This window comes from Chlamydotis macqueenii, chromosome 9 (assembly GCF_036417535.1).
Source record: "Chlamydotis macqueenii isolate bChlMac1 chromosome 9, bChlMac1.mat, whole genome shotgun sequence".
Classification (NCBI taxonomy): domain Eukaryota; kingdom Metazoa; phylum Chordata; class Aves; order Otidiformes; family Otididae; genus Chlamydotis; species Chlamydotis macqueenii.
The window spans coordinates 10,417,848-10,445,811 of NC_141564.1; the positions used below are offsets into that span (position 1 = coordinate 10,417,848).

The 27,964-nt window shown below is 52.4% G+C and overlaps 1 protein-coding gene across 1 annotated transcript; it reads left to right on the top strand.

The window, feature by feature from the left end:
• On the top strand, nucleotides 1-27,959 carry SLCO2A1 (solute carrier organic anion transporter family member 2A1). The gene is made up of 14 exons (XM_086755034.1): nucleotides 1-179; nucleotides 11,514-11,651; nucleotides 13,628-13,790; nucleotides 17,427-17,642; nucleotides 19,850-19,948; nucleotides 21,584-21,717; nucleotides 22,670-22,751; nucleotides 23,885-24,049; nucleotides 24,608-24,797; nucleotides 26,387-26,546; nucleotides 26,922-27,091; nucleotides 27,244-27,308; nucleotides 27,460-27,580; nucleotides 27,701-27,959. Exons 1-14 carry the CDS (start codon nucleotides 90-92, stop codon nucleotides 27,819-27,821), a joined length of 1,914 nt encoding a protein of 637 aa, XP_086611160.1. The 5' UTR covers nucleotides 1-89; the 3' UTR covers nucleotides 27,822-27,959.
• Nucleotides 27,960-27,964: the final 5 nt, after the last annotated feature.

Below are 27,964 nucleotides of genomic sequence, written 5' to 3' on the forward strand. Positions count from 1 at the left end.
GTGCACGCTGCCAGTGGTGGGACAGGCCAGAGAGGGACAGGAGCCCACACTCAGCCCAGCTATTTGGGGCTCCCTGGGAAGCCCCCACGATGGGAGTCCATCCTGAAGCCAGCAAATCCCCAGTCGATGTCCCCAAAAGCACTGCCACCTGCTCCCGGAGTATCTTCTGCAACATCAAGGTAAGGAGCAGGGATGTGCCGCTTCCCCGGCGGGGGGGGAGGAGGATGCTTGCACAGAGCGCGACCCCAGCCCACAGGTCCCTGCATCCCCGACACGAACTGCCAGGGAAACGAAGCGTGTTTCCTGAGATGCAGAATTTGAAAATCAACTCCTCAAGCCGTCCTGGATAACGCCACTGAGGTCCATCCTGCTCAGCGCATGGGAAGGGCTGGGGGTGCAGTGGGTTTTCGAGCGGTACCCTTCACGGCACACGGGTGTTACTCCCTGTGGAAGTGGCGTGGGCAGCTCTCCGTGGGCTGTGGAGCTTACCCACGGCATCCGGTACACAGTGTGCTACTGCTTAGGGAATGATTAACCACATCCTGGTGTGAAAAGAAAACACTGCCCTATAATAGCACTGACTTGCTTTAAAAACGCTGGTTAGAAGGGCATTTTGAGTGCCAAAAGCAAAATCTCGGCAGGCTGAAGTGGGTTTTCTGGTGTTGGCTGCCTGGTTACTCACCTGTCCCTATTAGCAAGGCGAGAGCTGTCATCTTAAAACTGGTCCCTGCCTCAGCTTCAGGCACCTGAGCTCACTGCCTGCTTGAGAACACACCAGCCACCCCGGCCACCTCTCGTGTTTTAAACCCTGCGGATTGTTTACACTGCTCCTTGCCCCATCTCTCTTTTCCCCCACGCAGCACCATTTGTCCCATTTTTGGATGGGCACAGAGTCTGCTGCGCATGCTGGTTTCCACCCCTGGGACATCCACCTGCCTTCGCCAGGACTGCCTTGGGTGGGGGGGATTTTTGTGCCTCGCTTGGCAGCACCTCTGTGTGTCAGCGTCCAAAGCAGCCAAGTGCAATTTTGGGGAACGACAGCTCCCAGCAGCACCTGCTCATGGGCAGAGCGGCTGTCGGTGCACGAGAGGGGGCTACCATGATGGGGAGCAAGTGGCAGAACCCCCGGTGCTGGTGCTTGTGCCTGGGGCTGGGGTGTGATTTCCCACTCGTGTTCTTGAATATGAGTGTGTGGTTTTGGGCCAACAGCAGCACTGCAAGGAGGGGTTTGTCAGCACTTCCCAGCTAAGTGTGTTTTCGGGACCATGCAGCCGCGGGTAGGGCATCGCAGTCCGGGATGGGTTTGGGTTTTATTTGCCACCCATCTTTCCTCACCTTACATGGAGGATGGCACTGCCCGCTCCTCTTTGGGCTGTGCTTGCTTGCAGTTGGTTTCTGAGCAGCAAAAGTTTCACTGAATCAGGGGCCCCCAGCATCTCTGTTGGGGTGCCGTGGGGATGCTGTGGGGTACCGTGGGGCTGTTCCCAGCAGGCTGCTCCTCCTGCAGCAGAGTGGGGCAAGCAGCAAAGCTTTGGGCTTGCTGGGGTCAAGGGGTGATATGGTGGGGGCTCCCAGGGTGGGGGACATCATCTCAGGTGATATCTTCCCATCCTGCATCCCTGAAAGTCCCCACTGCCCAGGCTGGGCTATTCCAGCAGGTGACCTGATGGTCCTTTCTGGCTGCGAGCTCTGGGAGGAAGAGCTTGAGATTACCCCGGGTATTTTAGGGTGGCTTCTGGCCTACTATGACATGCCTCTTGAGGGGTCTGGAGGTCTGACCCCTCCTCTGGGCAGAGGTGCAAAAGATGGCCCAAATACCCTCCAGGCTGCTCCAGTGATGACCACGGCTCAGTGTGTCACAGGGAGGCAGAGCCCTTCTCACAGCTCATGCTCTGTCCTGGAAATATGCACAGCTCCCTTCATCCATGTGCTTAAAGAAGGGTGCAAAAAATATCCTGGAACTCAAAAAGCATTGCCAAACTCGATGCCTTTTTCAGGATGTAAAACTTTAGGGTTAAAAAAACCAAGCCTCAACAAATGTGAATCCATTTCTCCATCCCATAGGCAGCCGCAGGAGTCAGGCTGGGTGCTCAGCACCCCACGCACCCCAGGACACTTGGTCAGGGGCTGTGTCCAGGACCCCCTGGGGACATTTGGCTGAGGGTGGATGACAAAAGGGTGTCACTTTGCTGGCAGCAGGAGTTCTGGCTGCACCAGGAGGTGCCTGGCCAGCTGCCTGCACCCATCAGCTCCAGCTCAAATCGCCCAGCATCATTTCAAAATGAGCGAGGAGCCTGGGGCTGCCCAGATCTGCCAGGCACCCACCGCTGAGCCAGATTTTGGAGGCAGAGGCGGTGCTGCAGCACCCGGTGTGGCAACCATGCGTGGGACTGTGTGCAGAGTGACCCCAAGAGCAGGAGAGGCCACCAGAGACCCCCACCTCCCACCTGGAGGCATGGTGCAAGCAGTTAAGGAGCTGTTTGGGCTCTATCAAAAACATGCTTGTTGGCATCAGATGGGTGACACATACAGCTGGGATGGTGGGCAGTCAGGACACCCATCCCTTGGAGAAAAGTGCTTGCTTTTAAGAGCAGATGTGTATAAATTGACAGGCAGTGACATCCCCACCCTGTCCTGGCCTGACATTTGTGTTAAAATTATATATACATTAAAAAAATAACTGCTTCAAGGTAGGAAAGCAGTAGCCTGCGCACAGTTTTTAATCTGCTCAGCCTCCCAAAATTAGTAGAAAATCAAAGTGTAACAGCTGAATTTCCAAGTTTGGGAAGCTGTTTTATTGTGGATGGGTCGTCAGAGGGCAAGGCGTACAGCAAGCATCTCAGTTTATCTGGCTTTATAGCTCTTGTTTGTCTGAGAAGCCCTTGGTGCTGCAAATAATGTATTATATAAATTTTTCATCCAGCGCATAATTGTGTGGGAAAGTGCTGGCATTGTCCCACACAGAGACAGGTACTATAAAGGGGTTTAAATTAATGAGACACAGCGTCCTCTTACAAGTGATGACAGTTTGACCAGGACAGTATTTCCAACACAACAAAATCTCCAAGTTACAGCGGGCTCCAAGTCCTACTCACGAAACTCATCTTTATTCCCTAAGGCTCACATGCCAGGATCATTTTCAGAGTGCCTTTTGCAGGGCTGGGGCCAAAAATAACAAATTATTTTTCCGTGCAAACCATCTTTCTCCTCCATGTTCTCTGCGACGGGGACCACCACCTCCCTGCACCCGTTGCCATCGCTCCTGGGGTGTTTTTTTGCCACTGGCCCCATTACCGCTGACGTTCAGCGATGGGAAGAATGATGGTGCCAGGGATGGGCATCAGAGAGGGTATGGTCCTGGTGGAAAGCAGTAGTTCCGATGGTTCCGCAGGGGTTTGAAGAGCAGGATGGGGATGGCGGCTCTGGGAATGGATGGTGTGGGGGTGATGCTGGGGATGCAGGAGGACTGACACAGAGGCAGGTGCTCAGGAAGGCAGCACCCCGCAGATGTGGCCACTGGCTCACATCCGCACTCTGACACAGCAGGCGTTTACAGCTGATCTCTGTACCCTGTGGGAAGGTGGCTGGTGACGGTTCCTGGTTGATGCTGTGGAAGTTACTCCCTTTATACGTGGGTATGAATGACTGTAGCTAATGCTGCAATTACACCAAATGGCACCACGGCTCTGCCTATGCTGATGTTTAAGGGCACCACCTGGCTCAGCCGACAGTGTGTTTGCTGTCTGCACCATATCTCCTAGCTGGAATAAACCTGGTCATTGTACTTATGCTTTTTGAGTGCCCTCTCAGATGTGGCAGGGTTGCTTGAACCCCTCCAGAAGTTGGCTGTTTGCCTTGAAGAGAGAAGCAGAATGCAAAAGATCTTCAGTTTGGGGAGCTTGGAGGCTGCTGCTGGGCACTGTCCCCTATGAGAAGCCTAGAGCATCTCGGTAATCCCGCAGTGGTGGCAGAGATGGGCGATAAGCAAGGACAGCTCCCTACTTAAAAGGTCACCAGAGCTTCCAGGGTTGTGCTGAGCGGCACTGGGATTTTGGGGAGTTGCAGCCGTGCAAATGTTCGGTGGATGCCAGCACGCGGTGGCACTGGGGACACAGAGAACCTCACTGCCTAAAGGGACAAAACAGGTTTGAAAGGTGGAGAAGTGAATGGTTGGTGTTTTTGATAACCAAACATGGCCATGGACCCCATCGATGCTCCCTGGTCCTAACTGCTGTCTCCAATCATCATGTCCATGTCCATCTTGCCCTTCCAGACAGCCACTGAAAAAAAAGATTATTTCAAAGGTGTTACCTCTTTGCAGTGTCTCAAGTGGTTTGGCTTCTTCACCTTTATTTTCTCTTCTGTGGTTTTGTGCTGTTTTAATTGATAGCTGATTCCTTGTTCTGGTTCCCCAGAAACGTGGTGAGGAGGAGAGCTTTATGAGCATCTTGTAACTTATCTGAGCTGGACTGGTTTCAGCTGGGAGCCGGTTAGCTGGAGAGCACAGGGGATCAGCCTGAAAGGGTTGGGAGCGCAGGCAAGGGGAGGCTGTTACACAGCAGACCATGGAGAAGGAAGCAGGAGGATAAGAGTTATCGTCACTTATGTCAGCTGGAGGGAGTCCAGTGGGAGATGGAAAAGCCTCAGGGGTAGATTTAAATTGGGTGTTGTACTGGGGTAGTGGTATGGAAGAGGGTAGTAGAGGAGGCAGCAAGATCAGGCGACTGTGGGCTCTCAGAGTGTGTTAAGGCTTTAAAGCATCCCAGGGTGAAGATGTTGGGGATATGTGGGGTGCAATGGCCAGGAGCAGGGAGCTCTCCCCTCCCTGAGGAGGCTGGATGCCTTCTGCAGAAGAAACGGGAGCCCTGCCTTAGGGTCTGAGGTCCCAGCAGCATCAGGACAAGGACTAAAGGAATTTGCTGAGGAGTGTTTTTCGAAGCCTGGAGATGTATCAGTTGTGCTCTCACATCCTGCTGGAAAAGACTATGAATTGCTTTACTTAGCTGTTAGCAAGAACAAGAGATCCATCAAGTCGTGGCTCTGAAGGCAGCACGGCTGTAGGTTTGGAGAGGGAAGGACCGAGAGGAGACAGTCATTGTTGATTAGGGCCATTGGTTTAAGCAAGGAAATCAAAGGATATTCCAGTACTGGGCACTGTGCAAAGAGAGATGGCGAGCTGGATAAGTGTTTGTAGCAAAGCAGCAAGCAGGGTCCTTAGAAAAAGTTGGGTGGCATGGGGAGAAGGACCTGCTGTGACTGGGGTCGTTCAGCATTAATGGTGATGGTGCTGGCACTGGAAAGCAAAGGCTGGGTTTGGATGGATCTGACTCCATGTTTATGTCCGGTTTTGGTGGGATCAGGTTTCAAAGGGAAGAACCGCATGGCCTACATCAGCAGCAGGATAAGGAAAAGGATGGGGAAGAGCCAGACAGTAAAATGAGTGGGAAAGTTTAGTGGGATCAAGGTCTAGGAGACATGAAACAAGATAATTTTATGAGGGGCGAGGTGGTTCAGTACCCAAACACAACCAAGGAGTGGTCAGCGCAGATAAGATTATCATGAGCAGAATGGGAGAGGAGTGTCGGTGATAGGGAGCATGAGGCACGGCCAGGGCTGCGGGCGTGTGAGGGGAGAATTTGCATATGCTTGTGGGTCAGGGAAAACAGAGCCAAGCTGAAGCTACCTTCCAGGAAATGGTGATCAGATCCTGATGCACTGTAGAGAAGAGAGACCTTCAGGAAAAAATGAAAGAGCAGAGAAGGAGCAACCACACACCCTACCTGCACACTCCGTCTGGTTGCAGGATGAAGGCAACTGCTTAATGAGATGTATTGTATTTTGGAGGCAGGAGTATTTTTCTCAGCAGCAGCTTGGAAAGCAGCAAACCCTCGCACCTCGCACGCTGAGGGTCTGGTCTCAGCCATCTTTCACAGCCAAAAACCCCCTTTCTTTCTGACGTCTGCAATGCGTGGCTGCAGGTCAAGGCAGGGACGAGTTTTTGTGTCCCCCGGAGGGCTCCTTCCACGGCAGCCCAGCAAAGCAGGGCTTGCACGGACCCTGCAGGGGCACCGGGACACGGCGCAGGGAAATCCCGGGTGTACATTTGTTGCAGAAAGAGCAAACATTGTCTCTGCACTTGACAACTGGAGGTTGTAAAGCCTGGGTTACTTGGCAATAGGCAGTCATCATTGCAACTAATAATCTGGGTGGCAGCATGCTTGAGACAATCCCTAACTGTTTTTAATCTTTTTATTAGTTTATTTTTTGCAGGAGAAATAAAATTTAGGAGCCCACTTCTGCCACTGGACCATGCTCCAGGCTCAGAGGGTTTTGGTCCCTTCTGTGGAAAAGTTGTTTTTTTTCTTTTTTCTTTTTTTCATTTTTCACAGTGCTTTTTGATCTAGAAATCTAAGCAGCTGCATGTAGGAAAGAGATGCCAAGGAGGGATGTATTTCCCCACGTATGTCCATATGCTTTTAATTTCCAGCTCATATATTTCTTCTCAACTGAGTGACCTCAGCCATCCTACTGCAGGAAGATCCCTTAGTGTAAGGAGTGTACGAGTGCTGAACATATACAAGCTCTAAAATAAAAGGCCTATCTTCTCCCTGACTATTAAAATTTTGGGCATATTTTTATTACTTCCTGAAGTTCCCCCCTCCCCTTTCTTTTTTCCCCTTGGAAGCTCAGCAGAGTGAAGTGGAAGAAGCCTTCAGAGGTGGGCAGGTTGGGGTCTCCTGCTGTGGGTCGCTAAAGTTGTTAAACAATTTTGCTTTGCCCCTCCGGTGCCCAAACTGCAACTCTAATAGCACTGTGCGGAGGGAAAGAGCTAACAGAGCATCCTTACTCCTAGTCCTTGCCAAACGTTTACTCCAGCCACATTAGTTTTGCACCTTCCTGCAATGACTGTTCTTGGCCACGTCCTGCCTCACTGTCTTCATTCAGCTGGGAGCAGTTTGGTGGGGTCTGCGAGGGTCCCCACTCCTCTTTACAGCTCCCCAAGCAGCTCTTGCATCCATCTGATGAATTAAGCCGTGGCTTTTTCCAGCGCTGCCATGGGAAGGCTGTTGGGCACGGAGGTTAGCACGGGTGCGTGCACGTGAGAGCCAGAGCGGGGACCTGCCAGTGCTCTCCCCTTGCAGGGTGAGCTGCGCCGTCAATGTTTCCACCTTCTCTATCTCCAGTCAGGGCTGCCAAGGTGAAGAGACTGAAAAATGAGGTGAGGGATGCCTTTGGACATGAGCTACCACAGCATGAAGCTGTGGAAGTGGAGCAAGGAATTAACCCTTCACTCACTCTGCCAGGTGGCAAAGAGGAGGGGACAGTGGCCATGCTGTACGTAGCAGCATCTTCCCAAACCTCTGAACCCTGCAGAGCAGAGCCAGGTTCCTACCTGGAGCAGTCTCCTGGATCCTGGAGGAATTCCCTAGTGCCTGGAGGCTCCACAGAGGCAGTTCGCTCCTTTGAAATACAAAGAAACCTAATTTTTTTTACCTGACTCTGACCCATGTCCAACACATGCATGCTAGGGTTATCAAGCACTTCATGTTTTGTTTTGTTTTGTTTTTCTCATTTAACCCAATTTGTCAAGCATTTTATTGGCTGCCTTGGTGACTGAGGGATGCTCTGCCAGGCTGGCCCCGCAAAAAACCCCTTATGAAACAGTCCACCTTTCATAACAAGCTTTTCTAAAGTCCAGTCTCCGTGTACCTGTTTGCTGAGGCCAGTGACAGTGCTGACAGTGCATTATCTGGCATAAGCAGGATGGAAAGAGAGAGACATGAGATAAGGGAATGCAGTTTAGTGGACCCAGTATGTGACCTGGCGTAGTACAAGCGCCTGCTCCCCACCAGCACTGCCTGTGTCCGGCCCTGGGAGCAGCAACCTCCCTCTGACCCCAAAAGCTTCTGCCCCCCAAGAACACCCACCTCAAGGATGGGTTTACCCCCTGGCTCCCTCAGCCTTGTCTGCTTTATGGGTTCAGCATGAGGCTGAGAAGACCCCTGCTCTCCTCCTAAAGCCTTATTTTAGTCCCTGTGAGCTTCAGGGAGGTGGAAGGGGTGTGAGCGGGTCTTTTGAGTGGCGTGTGCTGTCTGTGAGGGACCTTTGCTTCCCTTTTAAATGAAACGCATTTTGGAAAGGAGTCAAGTGTCTTGTATAAACAGCCTGGAGTCAGGACCTCTCCGACGCTCAGAGGAAACGCGGGGATGATTAAGAGGGGATTTTGTCTGTGTGTGTGCGGGTGCATGTGGGCGCATGCCTTTGGCCCCTCCGCGCTGCTGCCTGTGACTGCAGCTGGCCTGCAGCTCCAACAATACACCAGACTGATGGACGCATCTGCTCCGGAGGGTCAGCACTTTATATCCATAGGAGTGTCCCCGACTCATTAACCTCCCACCGCACCTCCACCCTTGGGGCCATGGTGCCTGCTTTTTGTCAGCAAAACTTCCCTTCAGATGAGTTTGGCTCTTTTTTAAAGCCTCCTTCTTTGTTAAGTGTTACGGAAGATGGATGATAGCAGCTCTGTCCCCTCCTGGGTTTGCTTGGCAGGTGCGTGGGACCAGCGCAGCACATCTGGCGTGCTCTGCAGCTGGAAGGGACCAGGTCGGTGCTGGTTTCCACAGACTGGCAGGCTGTGGGTGGTCAGCATGAACATGTCGGGGTGGGAGAGACCCATGAGGACATGCATCTCCACCAGCCCTGGAGGGCTGCTCTTCCCAGCTGGAGCATCTTGGCCAGTGCCAAGGTCAGATGCTGCACAGGCTCCTTTTGGGGAGCCCTCCAATTAAGCCCCTTTCCCAGGTATTTGCATTCAGAACCTTCAAGGTTTGGGCCGTCATTATTTTAATTAGAACTGAGTCTGCTGAATGCAGGGGGAGTCTTAAATCAGGCAGATCTCCCACCTCAGGACAGTCGAAGTGCATCTGGAAAAGCCAAGCTCCAGCCACACATGTTCTGGAGTGAAGACTGTTTTGCTTTGCCCTGACTGTTTTGGGTGGCAGCTTCTTCCTAAGCAAAAAAAAAAAAAAAAATCTCCTCTGCCCTTCCCCTCACATCCTCTGGGCTTTCCGCATCCAAGGGCTGAAGCCGCTGTGCCAGCAGCAGTGCGGCACAGGACCGGGTCCCCTGAGCATCCCTTCTGCTCTTCTACCTTTCCTGCTCACCCTGCTTGCAGGACCTGAGTTAGGGCTCATGGGCAGGGGGGGAGCAGTCGCACCCCGAAGTCTTTCTCTCCCCTCATCAGTGCTCTCCAGCTGCATTTCTCCCATCGTGCCTTCCCTCATAGCAGGCACCCCCAGCTTGCTCCCGGGCATCTCGGGATCCATGGCCCCACGTTCTCCGTCCTCAGGTTATCACCACGAGCCCCTCTCCTGCCAGCTCTGCTGTTCCTGCCTGCCCTCTCTAACCACAGTTTGTCCCATCTCCTGCCTTCTGTCCTCTCATGGAGCACAGTCAGTGCTGGTTCCCCGTGGTCCTTCCAAGCCTTTGCCTTCTCCCTGTCCCCTGCCAACCCCAGCATCTCCAGGAGTCAGGCTGCCTCTCCTCCTCATCTCCCCTTCTCACCAGCATCCTCTCTCTCCCCAGCACTCCTCATCTCCCCGTCTGCCCTGGGACTAGGCTGACATTTGCTGTGCTAAATCCAGCCTGGGTGATCCACCCTCTTCCCTCCCCGGCGGTAAACAGCTTGGCTTCTCCAGCTAACGCCTCACCCCAGGAGAGCTCTCCCTCCAGCTGCTCTCCACCTCGGGCGGTCCCAGCTCTCTGCTATTTAGCCAGGGCTTCCTTATTTGAATGGCTTCAGTAGGGTCTGGCCGGAGCTGTGGGAATGAAAATCAATGTTCTCTGGCAACAAGTGCCTCTCTCCATTTCTCATTCTCGCAGGAGTCACCTCTCTGCTCCAGATCAGCCCGGCTGGACTAATTACGCAGTGATCCCGGGTCAGGATTGGGGCAGATGAAGGTGGTGGATCCAGCTATTGCCTGCAGGACCATGTGCTGGAATGGATTTTTGAATGTAGGAGTTGACAGCTGAAGGGCGTAGAGGTCACTCTGCTTCAAGGGTTTACTTTCAGATGTTTTGCTTCCACTTTGTCCCTGTCTGGGAGCGTTTCCCACATTACACCTCACATCATTGTTCTGCAACTTTTCCAGAACTTCATCCTCTCCTGCTCAGCTACCGCGGTGGCAGATGCCTGCCTGACGCTAGCCTGGCAGTTGACATCCCTCCAAGATGTGGCTGGAGAGTCCATGATGGCAACTTATCCCTGTGACCTTCCTTCCCTCCTTTCTGGTGTTTGTCTTTCTCCTATTTCTCCATGGTCTCCAGGTTGTTCACAGCCTGCCCTCACACTGCCAGGGTTCCATTTTCTCCTCCTGCTTCATCTCCATCCATCAGCATCTCTCCCATCTCTTACACTTTTACATACCCAGCTCTGCCTTCTGGCTGGTGCTGTCCTCCCTCGCAGGAGAAGCTTCCCAAGAAGCCATTTTCTTGCCTATCTCCTCCTACCCAATTTCTCTTGCAATTGGTGAACCTGGCTCTGCGTCCTCCTCTTCTCCCCCAAAAAAAGCCACTCACCCACCTATGGCATTTGCATCCTCCGTGTCGGGTGGACAATTTTGTTCTTTTCCTGTTTTTTTTTTTTTTTCACACAATGGAGCAGGACTTCTGGGCGCTACCGCCATTTCAAATAAATGCTAATGATGAATATTGCTGCTCTCCTAGCCAAGGACATAAGGAATTTGTCAGCCCTGCATTACCTTTGATCCCCCATTCATCATCTTGGTCTTCCCGCCGTTATCTTTGTAGGACATGCTTCCGGTATTCAGCAAATATTTGATTTCCTGTGAATTTAAATAAAAAGACCTTTTCCCTTCTTTTTTTTTTTTTTTTTAAATGATTTTAAAATACTTTTGGCACTATGTGGATGCATTCCATTCCAAGAAAAATAAAGGAAAACTGTTCTGACTAAATATAGATCAAAAGACACTTGTGAGCTGCCTCTTGCATCCCCGGCTGAGAGCGCTTTCCTCTCCCAGGCCACCCGCACTCTTTCGACCGCGCTTCTGCCCTGCCCCGTAACTCTCTGTGTTCCCTCCTCTGCTCCAGGCAGGCTTTGAATCCATTCAGCTTCGTCTCTGGCTCGGCACTCAGCCTGGCTCAAGGGAAAGATGCTGTTTTTAGAATACTAGAGAGGTCTTCCAGTAGTGAGACTACACTCTGCATATTTCACCCTTCCCCTCTGGGGCTTTTAAAGCCCTTTTCTCAACTTTTCCTTGCAACACCCCTTGGAGCAGGTTCTGTTAATTGGCTTTACAGCTGAGTGCATCCAAGGGGCAGACTGGAAATACTGGATCTCAGGTAGTCTGAACCAGCGTGGCTCCCTTTCAGCTGCCGCATGGCAGCGGCAGGGTTGGCTCTAGCACGGTCTCGGGAGCACTGACCAGTTCTGTGCTAAGTCAAGCCTGCCTTGTTTGCCATTGTCCTTTTTTTTTTTTTTTTTTTGCCCGCAGGTGTTTGTGCTGTGCCACGGGCTTCTCCAGCTCTCCCAGCTTCTCTACAGTGCCAACTTCAAGAGCAGCCTCACCACCATTGAGAAGCGCTTTGGGCTCTCCAGTCTCTCTTCAGGTTTCATCTCCAGCTTGCACGAGGTAACTGGGTGAGATGCTTGTGGGGGAGACCTCAAGGGGTGACCAGAATGCGGGGGGGACCTTCCCAGAACAGGGTCTCAGGGTTGTTCACACTCAGTGCTGCCTTGGCCATTCCTGTGCGTGCTGGATGAAGCATCTGTCGCTATACGCTTGGGCATCTCTTCACAGTTCACTTCTACTGTGCCGCATGTCAGTAGGCTGAACCTAGGGCCATGCGGTGAGGACATGGCCTTGGAGAGGGCAGCAGCAGAAAGCAGTTGGCTTCAGAGATCACTCCATAGATCTCCAGCAGAGACATGGCTGGGAGATAGAAAACATGCAACGTGATTCTTCTCACAGTTCTCACAGCTTTCGCAAAGAAGAGCATTTCATTACGTGTAGTATTCACACAACTACAGCTCTGTGAGCAAGTTCCAGTAAAAGCGTCTGTTTTCATAGGTTTCTCAATGGCTCTAGCAATTACCCTGGCCTGAGTAATTCCAAGCTTTCTCTAAAAAGACAACCTGGCCAGCATCTGTCCAAGATCTAGCCTCTTTCTCCAGTGCTCCCAGCTCCTGATGGCCCTGTGGCAAAGGGCTGACTTTCACTGGCATCATATTGCTGAGGTGGCCAAGGATTTTCTCATGAACACTTTCTAATCACTTACTCCTCTGGAATAGGTTTTCTAGTTCACATTGTCATGAATTGTATCCTTTCTGGTAGCTTTTCAAGGCCAGCTAGGAGAAGACCTGCTGGCAGAGGCTTTCTTTTGATGGCACAGACAAAGTGCTTGGTGGCAGCCCACCACAGCTGGTCTTCTCCCATGGGATCCTCCACCAAGAGGCTGGGCACTGGGAATCCTGCCGAGTCCTTGGGGTCTTACCCGAACCAGCACCTACACCTACTGAGACCAACGATTGTGACTAGATCCAAACCATGCACAGAAAGAGACCCAGTATGGACAGTGGCGACACTGGTAATGATGAACTGATGTAATTAAGCCCTGCAGAGCATCCCACCACTCACAGCAGTGACACATCTGTAACCCATCTGCTTCTCATCCGCTAGAGAAATTACTTCTACTTATGAGACTTAGTGCCTGGAGAAGTAACACGAAAGCACACGTCATGCAGAGCAGTCTGTTACTGCAAAAATGTAAAGGGAAGAGGCTCGGAATAGGACATACACCATGTTGTTAAAGAATAACAGCTTGCAGACAACAGACAGATCTTTATTTCTCTGCTTTATGAGAGAAATTCCTGCGCTTTGCTCCAGCTCTGTGTGGGCTGCCCTGCCCGTCCACGACCGCAGTCTTTGCTCATTGACTGCAGCGACTCCAAGAACAAAAACCACAGCGAGACAAACAAGGGAGCCCGCGTAAACATAAATAAAAAGCGTTCTTAGGCATACATGCCAAGGTTAAAATAATGTTTAGCTTGTCCCAAGCTGACAAAGCCCATGTAATGGTAATTTTATGGTGTTCATCACTTCCCTGAGCGAGCTGCACGCTTTCATTTCTTTTTAGCTGATCATATCTGCAGTGGCAAATGTCCAGAGTCACAAACATCTGCAATGAGCTGGGCTTGTGTTTGTTTAGAGTCAGGGGAGTGGAGGCAATATGCTTCATTTCTTGCTGTGTTTGGGGGAATTATGAGTTTATGCTGCATGCTTTGGAGTGGAGGGGGCATGTGTGGATGCTGAGAGAAGCCCCAGCCAACCCACAGGGAGGCTGTGAAGCCATCCGTGATAACAAGGGATGCACGCAGGTGACAGAGGCCAAGGAGCTGGCATGCTGGCTTTTGATGAGAAAGAAGCACTGCTTTGCTGTGAATAGGCAGGGTGAAGGGCTGGCCCGTTCCTGCTCTTGTGGGGGTCAGACACCACCTGACAAGAGCTCTCCACCCACCCAGACACAGTCATGGGGGACCAGTTATAGGGTCTTGCCTTCCTCCGTCACGTCTTCTAACATCCTCCCCATTTCTCTGTGCCCTTTTCAGATCGGCAACGTGGTCCTCATCATCTTTGTCAGCTACTTTGGCAGCCGAGTGCACCGCCCGCGGGTGATCGGCGCGGGGGGGCTGCTGCTGGCGCTGGGAGCGTTCCTGGTTACCCTGCCCCACTTCCTATCAGACCCCTACGAGTACACCTCGCTTAGCGCCGGTAAGTGCTGCCACCCTTATCGCCGTGCGCTGTCCCAGCACAAATCCATCGCCAGTTGCTCCGGGCTGGGTTACCCTTGCCTACCCAAAAAGAGGGGTTGTATCCAGAAAATTTAAACGCAGTTTTTGGAGGGAAAGACGTAAGGCAGAGATTTGCTATTTTAAGCCTGACTTCGGTACAGCTTTGCAACCCCTTCCGAATGCAATGATTACATGTGGGATCCCTTCTGCCTCTTCCGGGCACGTCGTTCCAGCCGGGGCTTGAGGTGCCGAGCGCTGTGGTCACGGTGAAGTGCCCAAATTCCCCATAGGTGCTGCTGAAGGCCTCCAGAGGGAGCAGTCCCTGTTTCCAGTTTCAGCAGGCAGCTTCTCGTCTCCAGGCTGCCAAGACACCTCTCCCTCCCAGCAGCGCCCACGGAGCTGGCTGTGAAGCCGAGACCCCCTGAGAGAGCATCATCCCGCACGGACGGGCCAGCTCAGGAACGTTTGTAAGGAGCTTCCACCTTCAGTGAGAGAGCATATCCTTCCACGTGGATATTATAAAATACACTTGAAAACTAATAGTTGAACTAGCTTAATATGTTATTTTTAATATGCTTCTCTCTTGGCTGTGCCCACCCATCTCTCTTCAGATCCCTAAGCGTGCCATGTCCCTGCTTTCGGCACAGCCTGTGCACGTCCCTCCAACCTGCTCCTGAGCATCCTGGAGACGGGTTTGCTTTCTGTGGCATCAGAAGAGCCCCAGCTGCAGCTCTAAAGCTGCACCACTGCCTAGTGATGACAGCATTGCTATTAACACTGCCAGGCCATTCAGCTATCCAAAAAGCCGGCCAGGAAGAGGGTGTGAAACCAGCTGTGAGCAGCGAGCACTGCTAACAGGGCAGCAGACTTGGGGCAGAAGCCCCAGTGTGCAGGAGTTGCTGGTTCTGCTGCTGATGCCCTGTGTGACTGTGGGCAAATCACTTCACTTCTGGCTTTTTGGGGGCATTTCCTGAGGCTGTGCATTTCCTAAAGGCTGTGCAGTATCTTGCAATTAAGGCTCTGTGCTTTTCCGACGGCTGAGCCGGATTCATTCCAGAACAGTTCTTGCCATATCGGTCTTGTTTGGATGGCCCTGATCTGCTCCAGAAGTTAACAGCTGTGGCTACCAGCTGCAGGTCAGCTCTGGGGACAAAGCAGTTCATCTGGCTCATAAGAGAAGGCTTGAGACTGTGTGTATGCCTCATCACACCAGCTAGCCTTTGACCTTCTTCTCCTTTCTCTTGTTTTTTTTGTCTGTGACAAAAGACGTTGTTCTTGGTGGTCTCCCTGCAGGCAGGTGAGGGCTGAACGCAAACGCAGCTGATGGTTCGCCTGTAGCCCAAAGCATTTTGGAAAGGAGGGGAGCATTATCTTTGCTGGAATCAGCATGAGAAGTGAGGTAGTCTTCCTGCTGCGGAGCGCTGTGTGGGTGATAGAGCAGTGTTAAGATCTCCAGTCCCCAGGGCCTGTTCTGCTCTAGCCAATAAGCCTTACAGTCCATACTAAGGGGGGCTACTGGTTTAACTGGGCAGGCTTTGGGAACAAGCTAGTGTGTATGACGACAGCTGCAGCTTCTGTGCAGAATGCAATAGGCAGAAGAGCCTGCATCGTGTGCCACGAGTGACTTCAGCCCCTAAACCCTCGGGATGCCAGCGAGCCTTAGCCTCCCTGGGGACTGCCGCCTCTGAAAACCTTAAGTCACCTCAGCTCCGTGCCAAGTTACTCCACCTGAGCCTGTGCCACCCAGGCGGGGTGGCAGTGGCCACAGCAGTGCCAGCCAGGGAAAGCCTCCCATCTCTGGTTAGAAGACGCTTTCTCCTGAAAAGGCTTTGAGCAACGTGCATTGCGCCTTAGCCTGATCCTCTGGGCTCGGGGAGCTTTGGCTATGCCAGCGAGCTGCTGGGTGGCCTTAGGCAAGTCGCTCCCTTTAGTTAGTTCATGACTTGGGCACAGCACAATGGGAAGCACACCCCAGATGGGGAGCCAAAGCACAGCGAGGACAGAGCTGCTCACAGGTGCCTGACAACCTCTGCTCCCACCAAAAGGTTAGAGATCCTCTGGCTTTGCTCTCCCACACCAGCTCTGGGAAATCTGGCACTGCCACGGCTGACATGCAAGCCCAGATCCCGTGAAACGTTATTAAAAATAATGGCCTGGCGTGGGGCTGGGCGTGCACCAGCCGAAATACGAAGACACAGGCTCACAGCTGCGTCCCTGCTACTCAGCCTCAAATGTCTCCTTGTTTTTAGAGTTGGCTGGTTTGGAGAGTGGATCAAGCATCAGATGCCAAGTTTTCTGATGGCTCAAATTCATGCGCCAGACTATGAACTGGTCAGGATTCGGGACAGGGTCTGCTCTTACGGCAAAGGAAACAAGTGGAAGGAGCAGGTATAATTCTGCTCCCCTGCCCAGAGCTGTATGTGTCTTGGCCCACAGAGATATTTCAGTCCTGGTTGGAGTTTGCATGAGGGTCCTGAGCAGGGTGAAGACCTCACGGTGTCTGGACAGTATGAAGAAGTAAGGTCCTTGCTTTGGAGGGATGTGGGCTGCTCCTGAGCAAGGAGGACAACCGATTCAGGGGCAGGGCATCCTGCTCAGGGCAGCCAGCTCACCCCAGGGAGCATCGCTCTCCGTTCTTGCCTGGGTACAACAGGGGTGCAAAGAGCATTGGCACAGAAAAGCCAGCCATGCCTTAGGTTTGCCCTCATTAAACCAGTGCGGCCTCGCTCCACAGCATGCAATCTGGCATGAGAGGCTGCTGTGGCTCTGGCTTCTGCTGCAGTAAAATCTTTATTAGAAAAGGAGGCGTCTTCTGTCTGGCAAAGTGGACCCTTTAGACAATGCGGCTTCAAATCCTTACATAAGGATTTTTGTGGTGACCGACTATTAGGAATGTGCTGCCGCACGATGCCAATGAAAATCCCTAATCACCTGACAAATATTTGGTTTTGGTTTGTGTCTGTTTGCTCAGAAGTATAGAAAATCCACAGTTATTACATAAGCAAGAAAGAGGTGATAGGAATGTTGAACTAATTACAAATAATTTAAAAAAAAAAAAAGAAGAAGAAAGAAAAGCCAGAGTGGGAAGAGCCAGCATCGAAGGACTAGGACTTACTCTGTTTGCTCCGTAATGCCTTCATTTTGCATGGAAACCAGGTTTTTCCATCTGTGAATATTTAGGGTTTTCCACTGGCGTTGACACTGTCTATCCGAAGGTTTTTGTCAGTTGGCTGGGTCTGGTGTTGCTGAGGCTTTGATGGAAAGCTTTTTATCCTCTGCTGACAGCCTGAATGCAGCTCACTGGAGCTGGGCTGCGGGGCTGACCCTTCACAGGAGAAATTAATTTGCTTCCATCTTCTCTGATCGGCCTGTCTTTAACAGTTTGATAAAAAAAAATCAGAGCCCGGTTGTTTGCTCTGTTGACCTCAGCATTATGCCCAAAAGGAAGGGAAAAGTGATGAGAATTGCAAATAAAAGGAGCAATCCATCCAAATCCAACACTCGACAGCGTGTACCTACTCAGTGAATTTGTGAGATTCCTGGTTTTTAGGGATTTAGTGCAGGAGGAGGCAGGGGACATGCCCAGCATTGTAACCTTCATTCTTCTCCCTTTCAGGTAACAAAAGCCAGCTCCAGGCTGAGCTCTGCTATGCAGAGAATAAGTTTGTGTGCCCGAACACCACCCAGGATCCCCAGAAGGAGGCCAGCAGCATATGGGCAATGATGGTCATCGCCCAGCTGCTGGCTGGAATCGGGACGGTTCCCATCCAGCCCTTTGGCATATCCTATGTCGACGACTTTGCAGAAGCAAACAATTCCCCACTGTACGTTGGTAAGTAGGACTGTTGCTATATATCGTTTTGTTTCCTCCAGACCTTAGAGGTGAGATGTAGAGGTGCTCATCTGGAGAGGAACCTGTGGACACGGGTTGAGCAGCCAGTGGGACTCAGATGAGAACCTCCCCCATGAAAAGGCTGGGCTGTCTCTCCCCTTGAAAGTTATCTGTTCTCTTTAGGGTTGTATTTATGGTGTGGGTGTTAGGAAGCCAAAGGATCAGGGCAAGGAATTGAGATGGATGAGCTGGGCCTTCCCCCTTGTGTCTGTGAGAACTTACACCATCCATAGGGGGAAAGAGTAGTAAGGAAACCTTCTCAGAGGCCATCTCCTGCTCTTATTGAGCATCAGCTGATCATGGTTTAACCAGAGGTATGACAACCTGCAGGAGCCAATTAACACAGCTTTTGCATCAAAGGTTCAAAATTGACATTTTTTTTTTTCCGTGGAATTGGTCCCTGCCCATTGCGGGGTCCCAGGCTGAGGAGGAATTCTTGACTGCAAAGAGATAGGTGCTGGCTTCCATGTTAAATTGCATTTTTTCCCCTGTGAATGGCAAAACCCGTCTGGTGCTGGCCTGCCTACGTGAGCTTTGAGCTCAATCCATAAGTTATTTAAAAACCTGATTCCTCCTGGTGCCAAACAATGCCTTTAAAGTAGCCAAAGGCGTCAGAGTGATTTAGGAGTCGAAAGCGGATGTTCCAAAATAAGGTAAGCACTAAAGAAGAAGGAAAGCCTTAGGGATTGGACTCCCAAGGACAGGCTTTGGACAAGCGCTGGAGTGCTTGGCAGGGTCTCCAGGCCCACCCAGGCGTGCTTTGCTCCAGGCTGCTGCTGGAAAGGGCTGCACCACCGAGGAGCTCTGCAGAAAGGCTCCCGTGCGGGTAGTACGCGCTCCTCTCAGCTCAAATATAGCAGTCTGGCCTGACAAAAGGAGAGAAAGAGCATCCTTGTCTTCCCCCTGCAGCAAGTGGTCAGTGTTTCCAGGACCTCTGGGTACCCTTTGGATTCCCAAACCTGCAGGTGCTGAAGATGAAGGAAAATGGCTTGTTCTTTACAATACAGGTGCTCACTTTGGGGCCATGGGAATGTCCGTGTCAGGGGGTATGGCTACTGTGAGTCTGGATTGCCTCAGTTACAACGTAAATACCATTGCCCTTTAAGTCTCGTTCCATTTTAGATCTCAGCATCTTCCTACGAAAGAGAGCACTACTCTCTGTGTATGAGGTTAAATACTAAAGACCCTGCCCTGCAATGCTTGGGTTTGTGTGGTAGAAACAAAAGCAATGAGTTGCCCAATTGGGGAAAAAAAAAAAACCAACCTTTTAAAATAGGTGCATAGCTGAGGCATAGCAGTGAGGTCAGGCACTCTCATACCCAGTTCGCTCAAAGGCTGCAGACCAGCAAAATGCAGAGAAATGGTCAATGCAGTCCAAGCAAACTGTCTCCTTTTGAACATCTTAAGAAGGTTGTGCAAAAAAAGTTTTTCTTTCAGGGAGGAAACTTGAATCCTTTCATTCCAAAGAAGTCAAAAGGAAACATTTTGACCTTATGGGTTAGGTCCAAGTTATCTATTTTTTGAAGGGGATGGTTCAGCTGAACTGAGGGTGATCCGCTGGCCTTTTTGCTCTCAGCATCTTTCACCTCCCCTGAAGTTTGCACCGAATGTTTTTTCTTGGATCTAACGACTGAGATGGCTTTATTTCCTTGGCCTCCTGTAGGAGATCAAGGTCTCTGTCGCCTGCAGAAGCCCAGGATGCCACCGTGCTCCTGCTCTTTGGGGTTCCTCCCTTCACCGTGCTGCTGCTCTTTGGGGTTCCCCCTTTCACCGTGCTCCTGCTCTTTGGGGTTCCCCCCTTCACCGTGCTGCTGCTCTTTGGAGTTCCCCCCTTTGTCACGGTGAATGCTGGGTGTTCACAGTGTAACTGACAACTTTCAGTGCATTGGCAAGGCCTCGACTGCAGCAGAGCAGAGGGAGTTTTTCTGCAGGCAGCTGCCTGCCTTCCTCCTAATCCTGTTAAATGAACCCCACGTTCAGTATCCGAGCAGTGGGGATCTTTTTACCACCTACCGCTTGGTAAAAGATAGTTTCTCTCCTCGGCATGTTGTAACGCCATTCCTGCCTCTCGTGGGAAGACAAAAAACGTATCTAGGCTGAAGCGACTGTTCCCTGCTCACACTGGCTCTCTCTGCTCCCTTTTTCAGCCATCCTCTTTGCTATCGCCGTCTTCGGCCCTGCTTTTGGATACTTGCTGGGATCTGTGGTGCTGCGGCTCTTCGTGGATATTGGAAGAGTTGACATTGGTGAGTATTTCTCAAGGAGCGATGGTCTCCTAAAAGCCTTCAGTGAGTCAGGACATTACTGGTGGCAGAAGCCACTCGATCACCAGTCCCATGACCCACAAACCCACTCCCCTGGAAAGACCTGACCTGGAATAGCACCCCCAGTGCATTTCTCCACTCCATCTCTCCATGAGGAAGGCTACAGATGGTCCTGAAGCCACCACTGAAGCAGAGCCCTGTGGTAGGGACATTTCAATGATGTCCTACTCATGGCGCTGCACTGAAGTGCTGGTGGTCATTGCTGGGGTCGGCCCACTGCCATCACCACGCTGAGGAAGTATCACGCTACCCCAGCACAGGGGTGGAGAGGAGCAGGGACATCTTAAGCATCCAAGGATGGAGAAGACAACCACAGGGCAACCATTAGGTACACAGGAAGACTCAAATCTACCCGTCTTCCTCCCCACCACTCTTCACCAGCATCTGCAGAGAGAGAGACCAAGCCAACACCACCGCAGGGCTTATTTTCTTTATCAGCGGTGTGTGCTTATTATTTCTGGTAACTTAATCACTAAAGAATTCTCCCCAGCTCCATCATTAATGTGGCTTTTCCTGTGTTTCCTTAGAGAGATCAGAGCTCGCCTGACATTTTTGTCCGGTGCCTGATAAGAATAATAAATGAACCTGGGGCAGGAAACGGCAAAAAGCCTTGGCTCACTCCCCACAATGGCAGACGGATTTAGCAGCCTCTGCCTGGTCGCTCCGTGATGACGTCCAAGCTCCCAAGTGGAGTGGTCCTGTTTGGGGAAGCGGGGCGATTGTTTCGGTGGGGCGTGGGCTACTCTTGTGCCGCACCCTGGCATGCGGCTCCCACCCGGAGGCTGCTGCTGGTTCCTTTTCCAGCCGCAACATCCCGATGATGGGCAGATGCAGTCGCCATGCCAAGCCAAGCAATCTGTCACCCTCCCGTGAGCATCGCTTGGCCCAGCCGAAGGATGTCTGCACTGGAGACGGAGTGGCTCTCACCTTCTCCTCCTTTTTCCGGAGAAGGCGCCCAGAGTTTCATCCACTCGGAAACCAGGCTCATTAACAGCGCTCTTCTGCCGGCACGGGTCCTTCCCTTGGTCTCTGCAAGCAGAGGGTGACCAAGCCTGGAACAATAGAGCAATTTTTTCCAGGAAAGCGGCTGTGCCCTTTCCCGGTCCCTGTCTCGGCTCCGCATCCCTGGCAGGCAGCGCGGTCCAAACCCACCGTACACCCCAAGCAGAGGAGGAGTGAGCCAGGCCCCCGTAATCGCCGCCTTGCTGGCTGCTCAGCAGGGAAGAGTTGAACCCGTGCCATCAGCATACTTTGATGCTGACTAAATCCATCCTAGAGTCATTTGGGAGGCTCGGTGAAGTTCAGATGGGGAGTGGCGGTGCAGGATCCTGGCCAGGGGAAAGGAGGTCAAACATGACCAGGGCTGGTCTTGCTACCAGCGCTGGTGGGAGCTCCCACCTCCATCCATTTGCTCTTCCATGCAAGTTGAGAGACCATTGGACTGTGTCCACGTAGACCCTTCGTGCTCCTCTGGTCCATATTTGCATGGATATTTGCCCCTTTCACCCTTAGACATGCAGGAGCAGAGCTCTTACAATGGGTCCTTGTATCTTGCAGCGACAGTGGCCCTGACACCGAGGGACCAGCGGTGGATTGGAGCTTGGTGGCTGGGGCTGCTCATCTCCTCAGGCTGCTTGGTGCTCACGTCCATTCCTTACTTCTTTTTTCCTCGGTACATGCTGAAAGGAGAGGTGAGACCTCATCTCTGGAGGGCCAAAACATCTTGGTGCCAGGGCTGCACTCTGGGAGGGAATAGCTGTCCCCAGAGGAGAGGGGTGGGAGGGAGGAAGGGAGACCAGCAACTCTTCTCAGATGTGATTACAGCTTCTCACAAGTGAAAAGTCTTCCAAACAAGCTCTGTGCCTCTAACACTTGAAAAAATAAGACCTTTCACTTACTCACCATTAGCTGGAAAGCCAGAACCACCACAGCTCAGCAGGCCAAAACCAGACTTCACACCCTTCCTGCTAGCTGCATCAACAGCATCTGTTGGGAAGAGTTTGGGTAGACCCATGCCTTCCCTGGGGCAGGGCAATGGCTGGGTGGCTTTCTGGGGTTTCTGCATGCAGTCCTCCTTGGTAGGGGTGTGTCCGTGGGGACTCAACCCTGCTGGGGTGTCTGACCTGGTTCTGCTGGTGATGGCTGTATCCTAAATCCCCACTGCAACACCCTCTGCAAGGTGGCGCTGCCCTAACACCAGCATCACCACCATCAGTGACAGCCCCTGCTCTGAGCAGAGCTTCCTCAAGCATGGCACGCATGGGAGCAGCCCTGGGATAAAGCTGGGCAGGGAGTTTGATAAATGGGCTTTTCCTTTGGGAAAAATTTTCATTTTCAGACTTTTTGCAGAATTAAGAAAGAGGTATCTTGTCAGCATCCAGGAGAGGAAAGCTTCCCAAGCTCTTAAAACCCCTCCGAGCAGGACAAGCTTTTGTCTTGCAGCTCTGCTCAAGGGCTGCAATGATTTTGGAGATAATTTTCCCCTTTGCTGTGATGGGCAGGAAAATCCATCAGGCTTGGCAGGGGGTCAAAGGCATCTGTGACAGACCCTGCTCCTCCCAAGCCTCGCTGCACACCGGGACGGTGTCAGCCACTCATGGGTGCTCCCCTCTCACCAGAGGCTGCTCTTCTCTCCCTCCCCAGGACTCGAAAGTGGAGGCTGGCATGCTCAGGAAGATGGAGAAGAGGGTGGCTGAAGAAACCTCCCTGCTGGAGTTTATAAAAAGTAAAGGGCTGGCACTTAAAGGCGAGGGTGATCAGGGGCATCGGGCCATGCTGAGTGGGTGGAGAACATCACGCCGACGTTTTCAAGCTGAGGGTGCTTGTTGGGGGCTTTTGACTCTTCACCATGTTGCGTGGAGATGCCAGGGCCAGCTCAGGCACCTCAAGGGCTGTAGCATGCCCTTCCCTGAGGACCACAGGAAGATGGACACAGCCTCCCTCTTGCTATATGTTGAGGTCTGTGGAGCCTGAATCATCTCTGAAAATTGGTTTGAGGATCTTAAATGGAATGAGCACGCTGGAAGATGCTAGCTGGGTGATTTGACCCATGGCTTCGGGAGAGGGCATGAGGCCCCACCAGCTGCCACTTTGAGAAGGTCACTGCACTGCAGCTTCCACCAGTTTGTTTATCCATAGCTGAAACGGGCTTGAGTGGGGATGTCACTGATGAGAGAGATCAGCTAGCTCCATGATGACGTATTTCCAGCTAAACACCCCCCTCCTTCCCTCTCCATTCACTGCAGTCATATCCTGTGGCTGTCAGCTCCTTCTTCTCTGTCTCATTGGGCTTTGATGAATGATGCTGGGTGTCTGTGGCACTCTACTAGAAGAGGAAAGCTAATTGGAGACCAAGTAAACAGAGCTGCTCCTGGGGAGCCTGGAGTCAGTCTGCCTCTGCTGAAAGACTGTCCTGGCTGGGCAGGGGGACACGATGTCCCACCAGGAAAATACACTGCGTTCGTCAGCTGCAGGAGCCAGACCCTCCCTGTTTTGGCAGGGCTCTGCCAAAACCCCTGCAGCTTTGCTCATTTGTGCTGCCCAAGGATACAGCCCCTGCTCCAGAAAAAAAAATGCACCATGGCTGCTAAGCGCTCTGTAGGCTTGGGAGCTCGGAAAACGTGAGAGGGAGCATGGTGGGCAGAGCTGGCCCACCACCTTGTTTCTCAGGGCACTTCGGCCATGGACCTGACAACTGCTGGGCCAGATTAGGGTGTCTGCCCTTCCATTTTCCCATGGCCTTAGACATCCCTTGTATTAACTTGCTGGGAACAGTTTAGGTGGTGTTTTTTCACAGTATGAATTGCTGATGTGAGGATCACATGGCCAAACCACATTTTTCCTGCTGTTTCCCTGTAGGATTCCCAAAGATCTTCCTCAGGCTGCTTCTCAACCCCCTCTTCATCCTCCTGGTGCTGGCTCAGTGCAGCTTCTCCTCAGTCATTGCAGGACTTGCCACTTTCCTCAACAAGTTCCTGGAGAAGCAGTATGGTGCCTCCTCCTCATACGCCAACTTTCTCATAGGTGAGCACAGCTGGGCAGTGGCAGCCGCAGCTGCAGGGTGAAAAATATCCATCAGCAGGGAGCCACCTGCCCATATGCCCCAGGCTTTTTAATCCCATGCCAGGAAGTAATTGGAAACTCATTTTCAGATGAGACCTAGTGATCACCTCGAGATGGTTGGTGACTGTCCTGCCCTGAGATGGCTGCAGAAGGCCAGACTGTCTTGCAGCCTCTCGTAGACTGACTACGTTTGTTTGCCCACTCTTGTGGGCCAGCAGCCACTGTGGTTGAAAACATGCAGCCCCACCACATGGGTGAAGCAGGTCTGGATCACTTGGATGCCTAAAGAATTTGGCAAGAGCAATAATTACGCACCAAGCTTGATCTTGCATCTCTAAGCCAGACTCCTGAAGCTGAGGTTTCTCATAAGTCCTGACTGGTTTTGGTCTTCCTGGGTAACAGTGGGGTCTATGGGTTCTCCCAACACCCTAAGGTCCACAAAGCCACAACCTCCACCTCTTGCCAGTGGAGAGGTGCTTTGCAGGCAGGACCCCAGCTAACACCTTCGTTCCTCTGCAGGAGCTGTGAACCTGCCGGCAGCCGCGCTCGGGATGCTGTTAGGAGGAATCATCATGAAACGCTTTGCTTTCTCCCTCCGGGCCATCCCCCGGTTTGCTGTGGTGGTGCTCATTTTCTCCATCCTCATCTGCCTGCCCATTTTCTTCATGGGCTGCTCCACAGGGCGCATCAATGGGATCTACCCCCCCAGGTAATGCAGGCGCTTGGGTTGTTGCCAGCTCCTTATTCCTCCAGCTCTCGACCTGGTTGTCCATGGGGTGGGATACACGCAGGTGGAGGGGAAGAGGCAGTAGACATCGCCATGCTTGCTCCTTGAGCCCACTGGCTGGAGGAGATCTAAGTGCTGTACAGCACAGAAAGCTTGGGCAGGCATTTATTCCTGATTTTCCGTACCAAACAAGCATGGTGTATGTTACATTCTGGATTTCTAGGGGGAATCAGTAGTGTTAGTGCCTGTGTCCACATCAACCCCCCCACACAGGCACCTCGCACGCTCCCTTTCTTCCCAGCTGCACATCGCTTTTCTCCTCACCTGGGTGGAAATTTGGGGTTCTTGCCATGTCTTTTTAATATAAAAATGACATTTAGACTCCACCCTAGGCTTGTGGTCAAGTGTCTTGTGCTCATTTCCCTGTGCGCTGCCAGCAAGGGGCTTTGGTACCAATGTCTCCCTTCGCCAGCAATAAGCCTCCTGTCCCGGGGGTGCGGTGGAGGGGTGAGGGACAGGGCAGTTCCTGTGCTTGTCCCCCTTAAAAGCCACTTAAATAACCGTTAAGGAAAGCAACAGCAGACTCACGTGTGGGCGATGCGTTTGTATTTTGCTCCGAGATCTGCGCAGCATGCACTGCGAGTTCAGGAGCGTGCGGAGGGCCGCCAAGGCACTGGCATCTCAAGCTTTCTGCGAGAGGGCAAGGCTTCAAACGTGAGGAGATCCCCTAGCTCAAGATCAGGTGCTGCAAGTGCTAAATTTTGGAGGGCACCTTGGCCTCACAATGTTCACCTCTTCCCATTAGTGTCAAGTTGACTGCGTGTCTCGGCTCCTCCGCGACACACCAGCCTGATGGGCTTTGCTGATGTCACTGGGAGCTGCTGGAGGGACTGGCATGGAAAAGGAGGCTGTTGCCTTCTGTGGCTTTGGAAACCTCCTCCCTTGCAGCAGCAGCAGTGCACAAGAGCCTTTTGCCTGGATCCCCAGGTAGCTGTGGGCTAGGTGGATGGGTGAACGCGAGCTCTGTCCCATCCCACCATGCCCAAGGGCAGGTCCCTGGTGCCGGCTTCCGGCAGGAGACGGACTACACCGTTCTAGCAGATGAACTCCCTTAGGTAGTAAGGCAAGACAGGACAGATGATTTGGTTTGTCCTCTTGACTTCCACGCTGTTGTCAGGCTTGTTTGGAAACGAGCCCGCTTCCAGTTTCTGTCTGAATTGTGTTTCCAGCCCGGGCTGTTCGCACATCTGTTTGTGCTGTTCTGGACGCAGCCCAGATACATTTCTCCAGGCGCTTGGCTGATTCGTTTTCAGCTGGGGTGAGGGTGGGGTGGGGGGGGGAAGTGTGTGAGTACTTGTTTGCAGACATAACATAATTGCTGCGAAGTTCACTGTGCACTTGCGGAGGTACCTGCAGGGGATGGGGGTCTGGCAGAAGGCCAGCCTGCTGCTGGCAGGGTCCCAGCGCGAATAGGAGTGGGGAAACTGGTTAAATAGTAAGAGGGATTTTTTCTTCCTCCTGTCCTATTTCTTAATTTTTTTAAAAAACTTTTTTCTCCTCCTTTTTGGCAGTACATTGAGTTCCCAGCAGCAGGTTAAGACGCCGGGTGGGTGCCACTGCTCTGAGCACATCTTTCACCCCGTGTGCGGAGAAAACAACGTGGAGTACATCTCCCCGTGCTTCGCGGGCTGCACCAACAGCACTGCTAATTCTTCCACTCCCAAACAAGTGGTGAGTAAAACCAGTGGTTTGCAGAGCAGCGTGCGCCTTGCTTACTGGTGACGGTGGGGACTGCAGCAAGGCTGTGGGAACCTGACAAATGCAATGATGTGGTAGAGCCTTTTTGACGCAGGGAGCAGGGAGGTCTACCAGAGATGCTGGAGTCCATGGGAAGGTGCAGCGGAGAACTGCTGTAACTCCCTGGGAGTTTGGTGGAGAAACGGGGATGGCAGCACATCCCATTGCAGGGTGCCATGGCCATGCCTTAAAATAGGAGCTGCCGCTCTCGTCAGTCTTCTGCAAAGTGCTGTGGTCTGGTGCATCGCTCAAAACCCTGCTCTTGGCTTTGGGAGTTTTACGTTTGTTTTTTCCAAACATTTCCAACAGATCTACAAGAACTGTTCCCTGATCCCTGCTGGGAATGGACTGTCCTCTGCCAAGACAGGCTCCTGTCCTCTCAGCTGCTCCCACATGCTTCTGCCTGCCATATTCCTCATCTCCTTTGCTGCCCTGATAGCCTGCCTGTCCCACAACCCCCTCTACATGATGGTTTTACGGTGAGCAATGGGCAAGGCCAGGTCGCAAGGCACTGGGGGAAGTGTGCCGGGATGGGGTCTTCATAATGGGAGCAACAGGGCTCCTTAAACGTGCAACCAGGCCAAATACAGAGCTGCGGCAGCTCTGACCTCCTGTGGCTTCTCCCCTGCAGGGTGGTGAACCAGGATGAGAAGTCATTTGCCATCGGAGTCCAGTTCTTACTAATGAGGCTGCTGGGTGAGTGTCCATCTCTCACTAATGAGGCTGGGGGAAGGCAGCAGGGTGCTTAGAGGCTTGCTTGAGCCACAGGAGGTGTTGAACCTCCTTGGGGACAGCAGGCAAAGCAGGCAGGCAGGGCGGGCCTGACTCCATTGTCTCTTCTCCAAAGCCTGGCTGCCAGCTCCGGCCATGTTCGGTGCCCTCATCGACTCCTCCTGCATCTACTGGCAGAAGCAGTGCACTCAGCGCCGGTTCTGCGCCTACTACAACAATGACTTCCTCCGCAACAGGTACCCCTGCCCTGTTTCCCCCTCAGTGGGGATGACCACAAGCATGGTCCCCAGCTCAGTCTGGTGCCGGCTGGAGGTGCCACCTCCAGACACAGCATCTCCCTGCTCTTCTCCCAACAGGTACCTGGGGCTGCAGGTGGGCTACAAGGTGGTGGGCACCATCCTCCTCGCCCTCATCAGCTGGAAGGTGAAGAGGAGCAAGGAGTACAACGTGCAGGAGAAGGCAGCGGGGCTGGTGTAGCCCACCCAAGGACTGACTCTGCACCCCCCCATTACCCACTGCCACTACTTTGTCTTTTTGGGGTTTGTTTTTCCTCCCAAGGGAGTGACTTCACCTTAGCAGCTCTGAGCTCCTCTCCTGCAGCCCATGGCACCGCTGTGCTA

Coding starts and splice junctions, on each gene's coding strand:
- SLCO2A1 (XM_086755034.1), top strand. CDS start 90: ATGGGAGTCCATCCTGAAGCCAGCAAATCCCCAGTCGATGTCCCCAAA. Junction 24,798..26,386: donor AATGGGATCTACCCCCCCAG/GTAATGCAGGCG, acceptor CCTTTTTGGCAG/TACATTGAGTTCCCAGCAGC. Junction 27,092..27,243: donor CTCTACATGATGGTTTTACG/GTGAGCAATGGG, acceptor TCTCCCCTGCAG/GGTGGTGAACCAGGATGAGA.